Here is a 17,914-nt window from a genome sequence, read left to right as displayed (position 1 = left end):
GCAATCTCTGCTCCTCCTGTTGCTGCGGTGGTTACTATTATTGCCACAGAGTTATGCAAGTGACATTGCTGCATTTAAACATCAGAGAACATGGGGGAAACATCATAAAGCATGGAGCCCTCTCCTATTTTAAGGTAGGTGGCGGTGGTTGGGGGGGAATACAAGAAGAAGATAAGAGATGACAGAAGACAGAAAAGCATTTAGTAGAGGTCATGCTAGGCAGCCTGATTTTCAGGGAAGCTCTAACACATTTGGCCAGTTTCTATTACTCACTTTCATGTATAGTTTCCTGGCTATTCCTGAGGGCGCAATGACATGGAAGTATTTAAAATCTGACCCAGTCCATTGATGGATCCAGCCATAACAAGCAGATAGCAATTTCCATGAGTGCAGTGGCTTGAAAAAGTGCCACAGAATCCCAACACCCTTTTCCATCCATCCAGGCTATGGGAATCGGGGTTTGAAATAAGTAATGGTCTGGATGTGGGTAAAGAGGCTGAAATTTAACCAGAGGGTTTTTTCAAACATCTCAGATTATTTGAGGTGGGGTCACAGAATCCACACTAAGAAGAGGCTGCATTATATTCCTAGTGCTGTCTGCTGGAAATCTGCAGCGATCCATGAAATAATTGTGAAATGCTTTTCTTCAAGTTAGATTACAAGGAATACAGAAAAAGGCAGTTTTCATATTTGTTTTACAACTGCCACATATGGCACTAAGAACATAACATGACCTCTTTCTTCTTCATGTGGATTCCCTCTGTGTGTGTGTGTGTGTGTGTGTGTGTGTGTTTAATGTGATAATTTGTGGTAATGTTGGAATATATCAGCATCTAGAAACAAGCAGATTGCCAGCACCATCTGCTGGCAATCCATAAAACAATCACACACACACACCCCACACACACTTTTTAACTTGAAAAGGTTGTTTCACTTAGTGCCAGCAGATGGCACTAAGAATACAGTTCAATTGCCTGCCTAGCATGGACTTCTTATTTCGTAGTTCAACAACATCTGGAGGAACCCAGCTTGGGAACTACTGGCCTATAGTAACCTTGTTACACTCTGGAGGGGAAAATGTGGGCCACACCTACGTAGGCATGTGTCATCATTCTGTGAGGCATGGCTCACACCAAAATGCCTGGGGCTAGGCTCTAACAGATTCCAGTTAAGGCACTGCACATAGTGTTTCTTGCTCAAGGCAAATGTCTACAAGCAACAGACTAGCTGTATAATCCTATGCATGTATATTCACAAGTCCCATTCTTCAGTGGGGCTTACTCCCTGGTAAGTGTGCCTGAAACAATTTTTCCATAAACAGAAAGTCTACCTATGAGGACAAAACTTTCATGTGAACATCCATCAATGGAAGCGTTCACACAAAACCACTGAATGTGTCATCTGACAGACCGACTATAACCGATGTGTACGAATGAGGTAAAATTAAGCTGGCTTTTGCTCAAACTAGTCACTAAGAAAAAGTATTTACATTACAGTAACCTGTGGCCATAGGGTTATAAGTGGAATTGTATGAACAAGACAGCGTCTTGGGTTCTCAGGTAGAATTAGCTGAAGGCTTTGTTATTTCAGGTTCTGCTCTCTCTCAGTATTGTGTACAGGAAGTGATCTCAGGTCAGTGTCCCTCTGACTTAATTGCTACCTAGTTAATGGAGTATCCTCCATTATAGTCCTGCTACAGGAGCTAGTGATGTCATCATATGGAGAAATGCATTTTACACCTCCTTTCCTTAAAGCACTTGCACAATTGCAACTCCTTCCCTTTCCAGTCAACTAAACTGAAGGACATGATGAGAGCAATTCTGGGGTAGGAAGAAAACAAATTTCAAGTAAGTTACGAACAAAATCTTTTATTAAAATCTACATATACTGAGGGAGAGAAATCCAGAAATTAAGGGCTCAGAAGGTACAACAAGTGTTCAGGAAGGAACAGAGAAGGTTCTGTTACAGCACTTTTCTTTAAAAAAGAAATATGGAGTAACCTGCTAACTGCAGTAGGAGATGATGAATTATCTCTTGTTCTGTCCCCTCCCTTAAAGGCACAACTGCAAACCTTGACATCATCTTCTCCATCCCATTCTATTATTCTCGAAGGGGAAAATAGAAATAGAACTACCCCCCGGAAAAACTCCTACCTTCCCTCAGAGTAGAATCATTTCACCATTCTCTTAGTTCTGCTGGTGCTTGTTGACTTCAGCCAGCAGAAGCTTGCATTTGTTTTGTTTTTTTAAAAAGTCATATATATATATATACACACACACACACACACACACAATTTCATAATACAAAGGAAAATCCACGTATTGTCTGCGCTCTCTCTCTCTCAACTCACTCACTCTCATAGTGGCAGATTTCCAAAGCAGCTGACAGAATTACACACACATTCTCCTTCTCAGTATTGGATATGAAAGCATCAAATGTACTTCAGAGTACAGTTTTTCCACCTGTTGTCCTACAGTCAGAAAGAGACAAAGGACATGTGGCTTGGTTCCAAAAGCTATACTCAGCTAGGTTATTGAATTAAGTGCTGCTCTCTCTGGAGGGAGAAGAGTTCGGTGATCAGCCAGAATGGAAGCAAACCAAGAGTCCAGTCTACTCATTACAACCACCATTTAGCAGCTGACTGAACTGCTCCCGACAGCAGCCAGCCGCCACACACATCACCCTGATCAGGTGGAGAACCTCCATATCACCAGAAATGTCTGGCAGTCACATGACATCTCTCCACAAAAGAGAGGAGTGATCCACATACCCAGACTAGAGCAGAAACTGCAATTTGTTTCCAGCATCCTCCAACTGGTAGCCAGAGACACCAAGTCACAGGAATTGTTATAAAATCACCAGATCTTAAAAGCCACGTGGCACTCCAGATTCCAAGCAAGTGGAGAGAAGGAAGACAGGTCTGGTATACCATACCATGAACAGCAGCAAAAGGCTTGGCTTTATCAGTCACTTCAAAATATTAGAATATGGACATCAGGTACAGCTTGACATATTCTAGTTTGACATCTGGGAAAGAAAAGCCTGGAACATTCTCTCCTTCTCCCAGCTCCTCTCTCTCTGTCCATTTTGAGGTGAGACAGAGATACTTTCCCTATAATATCCTATCTACCTATTTATTGCCCTCCAAACACCCACTCTTCTTCATGATGCTACTGTCTTTCTTCTGAAAAGTACAAGGAGTCAGTAAGTAGCACATCATTGTGAAGCAGCAAAAAAAAAAAAGTTTTCCTACTACAGGGTGCAAGCAACAAGCTAGAAAGTCAGGAACAAGTCACATTTTGGTTCTTAAAATAAATATGCAAGTGAAAGTCAATACTAGTCATTGAACATTAAAAGAAGAAATGGCAAGCCTGGAAGCGGGGGGTGGGGGGGATACCCAGATTTTCAATAATTTACCAACATGTTGCAGATGCATTTTCTCTTGTGGCAAAACCAAATTTAAAGCCAATGGCCATAAAATACATTCGGATGCTATGTCTATACCATCACAACATTATTTACAATATTTAAGATGCACTGGTATGGCCCAACTATCCCATAGGCTGAAGGGGGGGGCATGGAATCAGGCTGGTTTCACTCCAGTGGTCCACTACCCTTCTAATTCCATGTGGTGGTATTTGAAAGATTGCTGTGCACCATTCCAATTTTACAATGGTAAGAGGTATCATTGTGTCTCAACTATTTAGACCCTTGCTTGGGGATGGGTGGGTTTAAGGTGGCACAGTTTTTGAGAGAAATAAAAAAGGGAACAGGCAAAAAAATTGATAAAAAAAGAAATGTAGACTTCAACAGGTTTGAGGATAAACCCCATACTAAATTCAAACTATAGCTCCTTCAGTAGGTACAGCAAGTCCTTCTATTTAAAATGGAACCACCCCACCACACAGAGAGAACTAAGTGAAACAGCAACAAAGAGAGCTATCAATCTATTGCCTCAAGGAAATGGGGGGTGGGGGGGACTATTCTCCTGGTCATTCTTGTTCTTCAGGAGCTGCCACTTATTTAGGATAAATACAAGGGGCAGAAAATTGTGAGAGGACTGTCTTTTGAGAGAAGGGGGTGGGGGGAATCCTTCAGCCATAGGCCTTTATGTGAAAAGCCATCAACAGGAAGCAAAGCTGTCCCACTCCCAGAAGTGGAGTACAGCTCTTCAGATTCAAATAGGCTTCGTAGTACTGTTGTAAACCAGGTGCTCCGTATCCTCAGTGGTGGAGAGAACGGAGGAAAGGGTGGAGTTGGCTGCCGTAGGTGGCTGACGCCTGCGGCGATAAGTCTTTTTGTTCTTCAGAAAGAAGTAGCCAAGGATTGCTAGCACAATCAAGATGCATACCACAAGGAGCACAGCAATGGCAGTTTCAAACGAACCTATAATTGGTGAAAAGGTACCCAAGAAATATCAATCAAGAAAGAGCTGCAATCAAGAGTATATACACTATGTCAGGGGTTCCCAATCTTCGGCCCCCAGACATTGGGACTACAACTCCCATAATCCTTTGGTCATTGTGGTTGGGGATGATGGGAGCTGAAATTCAAAAAGATCTGGGGACCCAAGGTTGGGACTCTGTCCAAAGTACAAGATTGGAGACATCTCTAGATATCCAAATTTTTGCTAGGACTAAAAATAATTATGGCATATGTTGCTAATTACACTCTAGAAAAACAAAGTCACACAGCAATATTCAATTGTTTTTCAGGAGCTAAAGGTTTCTCCCAGTGAATGGGTCTTTTATTTTTCAACATCACTTCTAATCTTAATGCTTAGTTAACTTTAGCCCTGGTTAAAGACTGTAACAAACACTCTCTAGAGTAACAAAATTGACACCGTCACTACTCAATAGTCCAGTATTAGAAAAGAGAGTGGATAAGTGTGCACATGCAATTTTCCTTATAAAATAATTTCTCTTCATGATAATTTTTGAGGTAACAAAGCAAGCAGCAATTTATTTAGGTAGAAATGTCAGGATCCTCTGTCCCCACCTTCTTTTCCTAGTGCCTAACAATTGATAGCAGAAGTGCAGGGGATGGGGGTTGGGAGGAGACAATATAGCAGACCCCAAAAAAGTAGGAATGTGTGAGCCGGTCCAAGTTCAAACCAGACCGGCCCCAGTTCTAAAAGAAACAGTCTGGGGATATACTTACTTGTAAATGGAAATTGAGAGAGAATTCCCCTTTGCAAGTAAAGGGAGATTCCCTATCATAAGGTGGGGTGGGAGTGAGCGAAAGAGTACTCAGTACTTTCTATTTTCAGGCCAAGGAAGAAGAGGAGAGTTTCTGGAGTTCTGGGGAACTCCTCTCGCCATCTCCAATGTCTCCGGAGACTCTCCACCGCTGCTGCCTGAAAATAGAAGGTACTGAGTACCCTTCTCCCCACCCAACACACCTCATGATAGGGAATCCCCCTTTACTTGTAAAGGGGAATCCTTACCAGCTTCCTCTTTACAAGTATATCCCTGAACCGGCTCAGCCTGGTCCAGACCCAGTTCAATCAGACCCCAAACCAGAACGGGGTGGTTAGAATCCGGTCCAGATTCAGACTGAACCAGCCAAACCACAGTTCCATGCACACCCCTAAAGAACATCTACATGGAGTTCAGTAACTTACTTAAATGTGCCCGTTGAGCCTCGGCTCCTCTCCATCTCAGGCCAATCAAATCTGCCTCTGCAGAGAAGAGAAAGACAGAATTGCATATACAGTAAATGATGTTTGACAATAATGGCAGAGGCCCTTCAGCAATGCAGTTTCAGAGACAGGACTACTACAATTATTATTTTATTGACTTTAAACAGTGTTATAACATTTAAAGTTAGTCCAACAGGCATCAAAACATTTCACACAAGTCATCTCATACTGCCACTCTCAGAAAAAGATTAGGAGATTTATATGTTCTATTACTCCCTCTCCTCTTCCAACACAGATTACCAAAGAAAAAGCAGGGTGAGGGGAGAGAAATAAGGTGCAGTGAAGCCATAAGCAATAGATACAATTTCCAGTCTACCCTTAAGAGGCACACTCCTATTTGGAACTGTGTGTTCAACAGGCAAAGCTCTGTTTTTGTGTGTTGCCCCTTTAATTCCTCACAATTAAAAACTTTGGTTAAGGCAGCAGGTGTTAGACCTCAAAGCTGCTTTATAAGCATTGGAATGAGAGATCCAGGACCAGTCTACAGAAAGAGCACTTTCTACAGTCTTTCTGGGAGTGTATCACTTCAACACATGGATGAGGGAAATCCTATGACTGAATGCTCCACACCCAGGTAAAGAAATCCCAGCCCATGAAAAATCCAACATGCTAAGGAGAACATACTAGCCAGAACTGCTCCCTGGCATGCTAGTTTTCTATGTGAAAGGAGCTTGTTTTTAATGCTAGGGAGTATGTGAACATGCAATATCCAATTTGCATTCTAAAAGATGCGTTCCCAACAGACTGTACACCCATGTTCCTCAGAACTCATTGTGAAAGATCTTCTCATAGCTCTGCAGTAGAGGGCATATTTTGCATGCATGGGCCCCAGGTATGATTCCTGGCATATCTAGTTATGTGCTTCAGTTTGGTACATCTGGATAGGATTCCTTTCAGGAATAGTGATTCAACATTTTCTGCCAGTCAGTGGTGAACAGTAACAGGCTAGATGGTTACATTGGTCTGGCATAGCAGAAGACAGATCAAGAGCACATGAAACAGCATTCCATTTCCGATCATCAGCCAGAAAAATGCCATACAGAAGTTCTGGAGCAAGTCATGTTAAGTACCACCATTTGGTAGTTACACGCATCTGATAGTCAGAAGCCCTACCACTCTGTCCAAACCAAGAGACTGTACTTTTGGCTGTCATGGCTCCTAACCACCAGGAAACCTCTTAAAAATATATAAGAGCCTTCCCTGCCAGTACAGACATCACAGGACAATGTACCCTTATTCTGCTGATCTCCAGTCAAGATGGTGCCAAGAAATTACACTGGAGACATTTACTCAGGAAAAGATGCCATATTTCCTCTCCACCTCCATTATTTATTCATTACATTTCTATACTGCCTAGAGATAATTGATTAGGGCAGTTAACAAGCTTTTTTAAAAAGTAGTAATTAAAAGCAAACTAATAATTAAAGCAAAGACAGTTAAATAAAAGCATCAAAGGTCCGATTAAAGAACTGAATTTTTAAGATCTTCCTAAAGGCCAACAATGAAGTCAGCCCATGCATCTCAGGAGGAAGTGTGCTCCAGAGCCTGGGGTGGCTACAGAGAAGGCCCAACCACAAATCACCACCAAACAAGTTTTTCTACTTACTTGTGATACCTTTACAGGATTTCATGCACTCTTCCTCATCCTGAAAATTATTCTTGTTGCCTTCACAGCCTCCATAGGTGAAGCGATCACATTGCTCAGTGAATGGATTGTAATACCAGCGGATGAGGCTTTCATCACACCGTGCAGTGTCTGGCTTCTCCACACAGTGGCCTGCCAAAAGATAATAGGCGGCCTTGATCAAGAGGACTACACATTTCATATAGTGTAACACTTCTGCCAGCATTCATAACCAGGAAGCCTTCTGTGCTATTTAATCCTGATCTCAAGTGTGAACCACATAACAACACCCCAATTCTAGTTTTGCTAGAATGAAGTAACCCTCTCCAGCTCCAGTGACATTTGAGGAAATGCAGAGGTGGTCATTAGCAACTTTGTCCAAAGTACAGGCCAGTCCATGAGGATGCATGATATACCTACCTTGGCTGAATGAAGCATTGATGTTGCGTAATTTATTGAATCCTTGAATATCTGCAAAAGACACCAAATGGGGGGGGGGGGAGTGCTCAAATAAATGATCTTGTCACTCAGTCCACAGTGCAAGGAATAATCATGGAAATGGGCAACTCCCTACCTAACAGAAAGCTAGTTAATTTCTATCTTTTGTTAGTTCCTCCTCTTCCCCCCCTTATCTACCCCTTTCATTCATAATTTTAGGTATATATTAGATAGCTGCAGCAAGGACTGCGTACATCATGCTAAAAAAAGTTACAGTTTAGCATTCAAACAATCCAAATTCTGTGCAAAACTACATTCTGCAATGAAAATAAGATTATGCAAATTGAGAGCATGCAAATCTGCTAATTTTGCAAGATTACACAAAGTATAGCAGTATTCTGCAGATTATTATTTTAATATTGTGAGCCCTTATGGGGCAAGGAACCATTTTCTTATACCTTTTGCTTAAAAAAATAATATACCATATTTGACATAATTTATTTTGGTTCTGCTCGTCATGGCAAAAGTACCACTGGAAATCTTAATCATCTCTCTGGATTCTGAAATTTTAGCAGGTGCTGCCCACACATTTTCAAACATATCTTCACAGCCAAGAGGACAGTAGGTTTTAAAAATCATTCTTCAACAAAATCTGAGATTTCTCAGGAAATATAGCATTCTGTGCTTGACAGAATCACAGCATATGCACAGTCCTAACTATAGTGAAGATCTATAATTGCTAGGTGCTTGTAGATCAAATCAAGGAGCTAAAGGTCCAGGTAAATAATCACCAGCTAAAGGCCACCCCTCTCCACGTGTCAGGGAGATGCAGAAGAGCACCTGGGAGCTACTTCGTTCCCTTTCCCATTGCACTATGGGGAAGCACTCCAAGGTCCAGCCTTTCCCCAGAGCAACCTAGTGCCAACCCTGAAGTTTATCTACTTACATGAATCGCATAACTTCTCATCTGACCCATCTTTGCAATCTAGAGTTTCATCACATTCCAGGAAGTTATCAATGCAGCAGCCATCTTCGCATTTGAAATTGAAGGGTAGGCAGTTTCCACTGCATACTGTATGAGAAATACAGATTAGTCCATTCAGCTCTCAGTATACATGGTTCTCAGGTGCTTCAAGGATTTTCTTCTGACCAATCTTGCTTAAGCAAAGTAGGACTAAATAGGTAGATCAATGAACTGAGGACAATTCTAAGGAAAGTAGTACAAAGTAAAGGCAAGTGCTTCCTAATGCAGAAAAAAGTTACTTCTTTGAAATGCTGCAGGCACAGATAAAGTGAGGCCATTAATAGAGATGTGCACAAAACGGGTTTTGCAATTTGTTTTCGAGCTCAAAACAAATTGCAAAATCTGCAAATCAATTTGTCAAAACAGCAGCCAAGCTGGCTGTTTAGACTAATCAACCTTGAAACGTTTCAAGTATTTTGAGTGCCATTTTGAAGCTTGTTTTTCCGGGGGGGGAGCTGGTCTGCCAGGTGGGGTTGGCAAGTCCTCTGAAGCAGGCCCACATCTTAAGTCCAGGGAAGAAGGCTGGTCTACCCACCTCATGCAGCGGGTAAACTAGCCAATCCCAACCAGCAGACCAGCTCTCGCTGGACAAACAGGCCTCAAAAATGATACTTTAAACACTCGAAATGGGACCATTTCATTTCAAGATCAAAAAAGTAAAGTTAAGTTGTGTCGTTGAGTTGGTGTCAACTGGCTCTTTATTTTAAGGGTGTTTTGTTTTGAGCTCGAAAGGTCCTGTTTCAAGCACAAATGAATTTGCACATCTCTGGTGATTAAGTCTTAAATGAGCAAGAAAATGAGGACGTCGTATGGGGAATCACCTACCTGGCTCTTGCGGTGTTTCTACAGCACCTGAAGAGAGAGAAATTGGAGGAGTTGGGACTATGGCTCTTTCAGAAATCTGTTTCACAGTAACCTCTGAATTTCATCTAGTAAGTAAATGCAAACTCTTTGCTAATCTCTAGGTTTTTTTAAAAAAATACAATACATTTTTAGTTAAGTTTAAATTACAGAGTTGGAAGGGTAAGAGAAAGGCAGAGACATTTACTGATGTGAAATTCCCCTCCACGCCTTCCCTGAATTAGTGGAACAATTGCCAAAAGTCCTTCCGGGTTCAATGGTCTAATTTTTCATTTAGTAAGAGCTTAGTCACACATGAAGAAACTCAGTGAATTGACTGGATTTAAAGCTATTAAGAAACTCAGCTGTGTTAATGCCAGAAAATGCCAGAGGGCAGAAGCAAGGAAAAGGAAATGTAGCTTGTGTATTGAAAACATTCCGCATTTTTTGGTTAAATCCTGAAGGAATTCTGCAAGCAGTTTGGCTACAACACTGAAGAGAGGCTTATTTAGGACCTTGTTCAGGTTTTAACTGAACACATCTCTTGCTAAACTAGGATCAGCTACAGCTGGAAAGACTGGGGAGGTGGGAGAAGGTGCTTGCACACAGAAGAAATGTTCCGCAGAAGCTGCCCCAATTTAGGCACTATTCAGCATTGAAAATACGAGACCACCACTCAAAAGTGCAATCCATTACTCTCAAATGAATGGGAGAGACTCAAACCTAGTAGGTCAAGGAATGAGCACATCAGTTCTTGATAGATCAAGTCCATCTCACATTTGTTAAATTATTAGATGACATCTACCAAGTGACAAACTCTCCTTACTGAAGTCTCCAAAATCCAGCAAGAAGGGATTTTCTCATGAAGCATACAAACCTTGAACATTCTGGCAGGCAAGGTTGCATTCTTCTTCTCGCAAGTAATTGTTCTTGTTGGAATTGCAGCCTCCAAAGATGAAGCGCTGACACTGCTGACTTGCTGGGTTGTAGTACCAGCGGGGGAAGGATCCCCGACACCGCCCCACCTTGGAGGGAGCCAAGCAGTGCTCTAGAGCAAAAGAAAGGCAGCAATTTTAGCACATGCAATACATGCCAGAGAAGGTACAGGCGAGGCTTCATTTATTCCCCAGTTTGTATGCCGCTGGCTGGTCATGCTAGTTTTCTAGGGAAAAGGAGTGGTGGTGGTGGGGAGTTTGTTCAGGTAAGCTGTGACCGAGTAGCACACCACCAGTTTAACAGGCTTTGAGGCCAGAGAGCTGATTTTTCATGGGCGGTTACCTAAAGCAAGTTCTCTCTTGATTAGACTATACTGAGAATGAGAGTATTCCCCCTGAAGATTGTCTAAAATCATACCTAAGCAACAGAGTTATAGCTCTTGCTGAAGGAAGTGCCCAATCCAAGTTTAGTTAAGGTGTTCCGTGTTCAAAAGTGTCTGGTGAACTAAGCAGCAGTGTGGATGCAACCACACCCACCCACCTGACTTCACAGTTCAGGCTCTGCCTTGCTGAATGTTGAGACTACGACTGCTATCTGGCTTGAAAGCAGGTAAGATCTTAAGCCATAACATTTGATAGTCAAAATGACCTACCCTCTTACCAATGCCTTTTACACTGCAGCAGATACATTTTAAAGATGCATTAGTTGAACTCTCTGTTTGGAGATCATCAACACCATCTGCTTCCATATGATGTTCCACCCAACACCCAGAAAGGCTGTGTCAAAAGGTATGGACTCCAGGAATAAGATATGGCTTCTAGACCAAAACATTATACCATACAGTATAAAAGCAAGTGGTCTTAGGAACATAGGAAGCTGCCATATACGGAGTCAGACCATTGGTCCATCTAGCTCAGTATTGTTTTCACAGACTGGCAACGGCTTCTCCAAGGTTGCAGGCAGGAATCTCTCTCAGCCCTATCTTGGAGAAGCCCGAGAAAGAACTTGAAACCTTCTGCACTGCCCAGAGCAACTCCATCCCCTGAGAGGAATCTCTTAGTGCTCACACTTCTAGTCTCCCTTTCAAATGCAACCAGGGTAGGCCATGCTTAGCTAAGGGGACAAGTCATGCTTGCTAGCACATGATCAGCTCTCCTCTCCAAATTAGAGGAGAGATTGATAGCATTAGAATTGATATCATTACAGGAAAATATGGAGAAGTAGCAATAGCAATAGCACTTACATTTATATACCACTCTATAGCCGGAGCTCTCTAAGCGGTTTACAATGATTTTAGCATATTGCCCCCAACATTCTGGGTATTCATTTTACCAACCTCGGAAGGATGGAAGGCTGAGTCAACCTTGAGCCCCTGGTCAGGATCGAACTTGTAACCTTCTGGTTACAGGGCGGCAGTTTTACCACTGCACCACCAGGGGCTCATCAGTAGGAAAGGAAGCCAAAAATGCAGGCATTATGTTGTCCCAGGAAAGAAACCAAGTTCTGCATTTCCCCGCTTTTAAATTCAAGAGGGAAACAGGTTTGGAGAATCATCTGTGCTTGCCATGCCCTATTAATACCCTGCATCAATATATCATTCTCATCTATTTCAATGCAGATATCCTGGGGTCTTAAAGAAGGGCAGGAGAGGAGAGGGTCTCTCTCTACCAGCAATCACCCAATTTCTAGCCTCATTTGCCTGGAAGGCAGTCTCGCATCCAAGCAGCGCTCAGGGCCACAGCTGCTATGGCATCCACTGTCAGGCATCAGCATTAGTGGTTGCTACCAAGGCAGGTTTCCCCACCCTTGCTCCACTTCACTAGTTGCTGCTTACTGGGGGAGTTTGGGATGGGATGGGATCTTGCAAACAGCAACATCACAGGATGTTTTTTGCCTTCCTAAAAATGCTGGGAGAGAAAAGCCTTAGTTTCAACAGTAGAGCCGTGCTACCTGCTTTTGGACCATTCTCTCTCATCTCTTCACGGCTTCAACCTGCATATAATGTTGTTCCCCAGTGGCTCCATGATCAATTCAAAACCACCTCTAGCTGCTTGCTTCTTCTAAGCTAAAGAGTCCAGAAGGTGCATTTTGGAATGACCCACCTGCAGTCTGCTCAGCATTGAGGACAGTGACAGTGATGGTGGTCGAGTCCTGCTGCTCAGCAGCATCAGTCACAGTCAGTTGGAAGACGTAGACCCCTTCCTGCAGGTTGGTGAGCACCACCCGATCCTCCTCTTTCTGAAAATGCAACCCATCAAGGGAAAGGGAAATTCTTTTAGAAGACATGAAGGACAAGAGTTTCAGCAACTCCCCTAGCTTAGTTCAGGAAGCCTGGTGATTCTGTTCAGAGGTTTGCCACATAACCTCACCTAAAATGAAGTTGCAGGATGAATTTGGAGGTGCCTCCATTAGTATAATGTTTGTCTTCCAAGTGCTTCACGTGTATTAGCTGCTTGTAATCCTTACAAGAACCTTGGCTCACATACTACACGGAGAAATGTCCACGTTTCGAGAGCCAGCCATGCTGCTGCAGGGCTTTACAAAGCATGTCTGCACTACTGAGGAGGCTGGCCACTCCATTCTTACTAAGCGTTACGTCATCGAAGTTGTGATGGGTCTTCCATTATTCCCAATGGAATAATAAAGGACACTCTCTATTAAATTTGAAATGTGTTTATTTTACTTTACTGCCAGGTCCTTCTGTTCACCAACCCTTAATTCTCTGGATTCTACACAGGGCTGGGGTGAAATGCAAACTAGCAGTTACCAATTTGTAGCTCAATTTCTTAGCCACACCATACTATACCAAAGAGCTTCATTACACAAATTTCAATAGCAGCATTTTGGGGGGAGGGGGGGGTGTTCTGCACATCCCTAGTTATTTTATGTTGTCCTTTCTTCCAGCAAAAGTGCTTTTTATCCAAAAGGTTCAGAGGGATGCTGATCACATCACATCAGGAAAATGCATGTCATTCCACATGGACACACACTACAGAGAGCCACAGCCAATCAGGAGTTCCTTGCATTGCACACATTTTGTCACACATGCTTTAGAGGACAGAAATCATTCATTCTTTCATTCGATTTCTATACTGCCCTTCAAAAATGGCTCAGGGCGGTTTACACAGAGAAATAATAAATAAAATGGACGTGTTTTCGCTTATACTATACAAGTATATACTAGAAGTGCAAAAACACCATGCAGAAAGGATGTTTTGTTGAGCTCTGCTTTACATCACTCAGTGCTTATGTTGCTTCTCAACTGGCTTGTTTTTGTTGCCGAAGGACTCACACTGGCTTTGGAAAAGACAGATAAGAGAAGGCCTGCTCAACCTAGCCTCTCCCGCCAGCTGTTTTTGGAATACAACTCCCATAATCCAGCCACAGAGGCCAATAGCCAGGGATTATGGGAGTTGTAGGCCAACATCTGCAGGAGGGCCAAAGTTGAGCAGCCCTGGATAAGAGGCTGGAACTCTGCGAGGTATTAACTCTGTTGATGAACAGATTCATTCTGTGTCATGAGATTTTTCTGGGTCACCATAGGTGACATTATACAACTATGTAGAATTCAAAGAGACTAAACTAAATAGGGTTGCTAAACTAGTTCCACAAGCTAGCAACACCACCTCTAGTTCCACAAGCTAGCAACACCACCTCTGGCCTCATGTAAAAAGGGGTAGTTTGCCATCTTCCAGACTAAGCAATATAAAGGGGATGGGCATTTTGTTTTTCTCTCAGTTGAGCCAAAACCACACTCACTCGGCAGAAAGGTTGTTCGCTTAACAGGCGATAACAGCAATATTCCATCCAGCTATAGGGAATTAGAAGGTGCACTACACTTACCACATAATTCATAACTAATGTCACATCTAGCTATGACACAATGTTAAATTAATCCTTTCTGAAGAACATTATATAACACCATATGACATCCATGGTCCTTTCCTCAACAATGAGAACAATGACAAGTTCCTGTCCCAAGAAACACACAAATGCCGTTCTGTGTATTTAGACTTCCTTTCTGTTGGGCATGGGACTACAAGATTAGCAGTCAAAAGGTTCATAGAGAGGTAGGTTTTGAAGGGAGAGGGAAAATGTGGTACCACAGCTTTGCAAAAGAGCCTCATAAGAGTGTTATATAAGTATGTATTACCCCATAATATGCACATCGTAATCTTGCTCTTGCACTGCCAGAAGGGTGTTACCTGGGACTGGCTCTGGTATCATATTCAGCCTACTTTCTGAAAGGAAGGAGGCGTATGAAGGGTATGTCCCTACCCCTCTAGTAACTTATGCATTTATTTATTTATTTTGTTTATTTATATATTATTTATTTATATAATTTGAAATTTTTACATTTTATATCCCACTCTTCCTCCAAGGAGCCCAGAGTGGTGTACTACATACTTGAGTTTCTCCTCACAACAACCCTGTGAAGTAGGTTAGGCTGAGAGAGAAGTGACTGGCCCAGAGTCACCCAGCTAGTATCATGGCTGAATGGGGATTTGAACTCGGGTCTCCCTGATCCTAGTCCAGCACTCTAACCACTACACCACGCTGGCTCTCAGTTCAATACAATTTACAATTCAATACAAACCCTAATTCACAGCACAAGGCAGGGTGTCTTAGGGGACCTTGAAAAGGGTTTTTGTGCCAGTCTGTCATCTTGTTTCAAGATGGTGATGGCCACAGGCAGCACCCAGGATAGCTCTTCTGGGCTGCTGAGATAAAGCAGCCCATTATTGTCTCCCTGGAGGTAGAACAGGGATTCGCAACTTTGTCCCCAGATGTTGTTGGATTATAATTCTGATCACCCCAACTAAAATAGCCTTTGGCTGAGAATGACGCGAGTCCAACAATATCTGGGGAACAAGGTTGGGAATACGCAAGCTAGAAGAGTCAGCAGATCTGACCCAGCAACTCATAATGTTGGAGTATCTACTGCTCATTTTCAAACACTTTGACAGTTTCCAAAAGTCAAAGCCCAGCCTCTTTGTATTGCTTTGCAGCCATGTCTGGAATCTGCTGAAACCGGATTTACCTGCTCTGATTCAGGTGAGGGATTCCACTCTGCAGATACGCAGAAACTCAAACTGACAAGACATGCAACATGTCTTCAACCTACCTTCAAGCCCTTTCATGACTTCAAACCCACACCCTTCCCTGCAGCTCTAGCCCTGCCTCTGCTACTGACGTTTCTATGACCAGGGGTTGCCTTTTAGGAGGCAGAGTCAAGTAGTTGCCTTGGGTGTGGGCACAAAGAGGGGGCAGAGAGGGCAGCAAGCACCTCATGGTTCACATCATGGACCACCCTTCCTCACCCCACTGTAACATGCTGCTCATTTCCTCTTCCTCACTCCACTGAGATGCACCTCTTCTCCCTCTGCCCCCACCATGTGAGCAAGGTTGTTGCTGGTGTCTCCTCTGTGTTTTTCATTTTGATTGCAAGCCCTTGGGCGGGGGGTGGGGGGGAGAGGGAACCATCTTCTTGCTGCTACTGCGACATAAACCATTTGGCAATGTTTTTTAGTTGGAAGTAATATATAAATATTTTAATACTAATACTGTACTCATTAAAGCTAAGTACACATGGAACTGTATTGATTTCCTGTCGATGTGTAATTTTAATCTCTCCCTTTTCTAACATAGACTACAAGCTTCTCATCTCTTAGTTCATCCACTTTTAATACTATATCATTGGGTATTGAGAATGCTAATGAAACCACCTATAAATACAAGGTTATGAATACATACAAGGTCATGCAAAATCTAGTTAGCAGGAGATGGTGATAAAGAGGTCATAGGGACAGGATCAAAGTAATGTCAAGCATACAGCTATTCTTATAGAATTATTTTCTTTGTATATCATCACCTGTAATTGGCTAAAAGAAAGGGAGGAGCAAGCAGATCAGCAACTTTTGAAACCATAGTGGAGCCAAAATGACAAAAGGACTCACTGCTACGTGATCTTCGTGAAGACCCTGTAAGCTGCTGTGCAAAGGAATGCTATTTAAAATGTGTTTTGCCTCACCTTCATCTCCACTGAGGAATCGCCCTGGAGAAGCGTCCATTCATAATTAACAATGCCATGGTCATCAGAACTTTCTGTACCCCTCAATGTCACCGCCTCACCAGGCTGCACTTTCATGTCCACCCAAGCACGAGCAATAGGTGGCCGGTCACCTGGGGGCCGATTACCTGGTGGAAAGAAAGGCAAAAAAGAAAGAAAGAAAATTAGATAAGAGCATAGGAGATTTCATTCCAGACTGAAAATGAAAGGCAACAATCACCTAAGGCGGAGCAATAGTTCCTGCCCAACAGGCCACCTGGATAAGGGAGCAAAATGGGCATCAGAGGTGAGGCAGGATACTTCACAATTGTTAAAGTGTTACATTATATAACATTTTATTGTCCATTTAAAGCAATCAGATACGTTTTCAAAGGGACAGATGAACAGTAGGACAGGTGTCAGGGCTTAATGACAACCAACAGGTCAAGCAGAACAGCAGCCTTATGACACATGCTTGAATCTGGGCTGCAGCCAAATCCAACAAAGTACTTTTGGACATCAAGTATTGCTGGTAAGAGTGGAGGGAAAGGGAAACATGCAACTCTGCAAGCCATTGACAACTACTAGGTGGTGACAGTAGCCGCAGCAAGCTGGTGTGGCAGCTGCAGAAAGTTATAGCCCTGTGATCAGGTACTCCCCCGCCCCCAAAGTGTTTGTGAGCCACTTAGCATTATTTAAGGAAATGTTTAAAAAATACAATATTGCTGAACTACACAGGAAGCTATTATACAACTTTGATTTTTAATAGTAGCCAGACCACAATATAAAAAGATATTCTTTGGGCTTTTATGACCAAAGATGGAGGTTAAAAAAAAAAGTGTCCCATTTCCCATGTTATGGAGATACTTTAGCCATTTTGAGACCTCCATCACTGAGTAGGTGAATCAGTGAGGCCAAAATGCATTAAGAGAATGGTTTCCTAGAAGGCAGGGTGGATTCTTATGGATGTATGTTATATTTGTTTGGACTACGAAGGGTAGAAGAGAGATTCAGAAATATGTCCTAAGGTAAACAATCAACAATGAATAATTCAGGCCCTACCCAAGCTCCTCCTGCCCTGATTCCCGAGGTAGGGTGATGAACTGTTTCCCCTACCCAATGCTTCCCAGAACTGATCTTACCTGCACCCCACCCACATCAACCTATATCCAGATCACACAAAAAGTGCCATGTGCCAATTCATCTCCATCTCCCCTCCACCCTCACTCTTCCCTCCTGACCCCCTTAACCTTCCCTGAACCACCCCCCATTACGATCTTCCCTACTTCACTCGACCTGGTG

General features: G+C 42.8%; 1 protein-coding gene across 1 annotated transcript in view; it reads right to left on the bottom strand.

The window, feature by feature from the left end:
* Positions 1-1,852: 1,852 nt before the first annotated feature.
* Positions 1,853-17,914, bottom strand: part of SPINT1 (serine peptidase inhibitor, Kunitz type 1) — a 42,104-nt gene continuing 26,042 nt past the window's right edge. Inside the window, exons 2-10 of the mRNA XM_053285539.1 lie at positions 16,595-16,761; positions 12,666-12,801; positions 10,505-10,675; positions 9,613-9,639; positions 8,710-8,835; positions 7,746-7,796; positions 7,308-7,478; positions 5,624-5,680; positions 1,853-4,386 (exon numbers count right to left, since the gene is read on the bottom strand). Coding sequence (XP_053141514.1) covers positions 4,178-4,386; positions 5,624-5,680; positions 7,308-7,478; positions 7,746-7,796; positions 8,710-8,835; positions 9,613-9,639; positions 10,505-10,675; positions 12,666-12,801; positions 16,595-16,761 — 1,115 coding nt within the window. The 3' untranslated portion in view covers positions 1,853-4,177. The remainder of the gene's footprint in view (positions 4,387-5,623; positions 5,681-7,307; positions 7,479-7,745; positions 7,797-8,709; positions 8,836-9,612; positions 9,640-10,504; positions 10,676-12,665; positions 12,802-16,594; positions 16,762-17,914) is intronic.

The sequence above is a fragment of the Hemicordylus capensis genome, chromosome 1, assembly GCF_027244095.1.
Source record: "Hemicordylus capensis ecotype Gifberg chromosome 1, rHemCap1.1.pri, whole genome shotgun sequence".
Classification (NCBI taxonomy): domain Eukaryota; kingdom Metazoa; phylum Chordata; class Lepidosauria; order Squamata; family Cordylidae; genus Hemicordylus; species Hemicordylus capensis.
The sequence above is the reverse complement of the archived record's forward strand: the minus strand, read 5'-3'. Positions and strand labels throughout refer to the sequence as shown.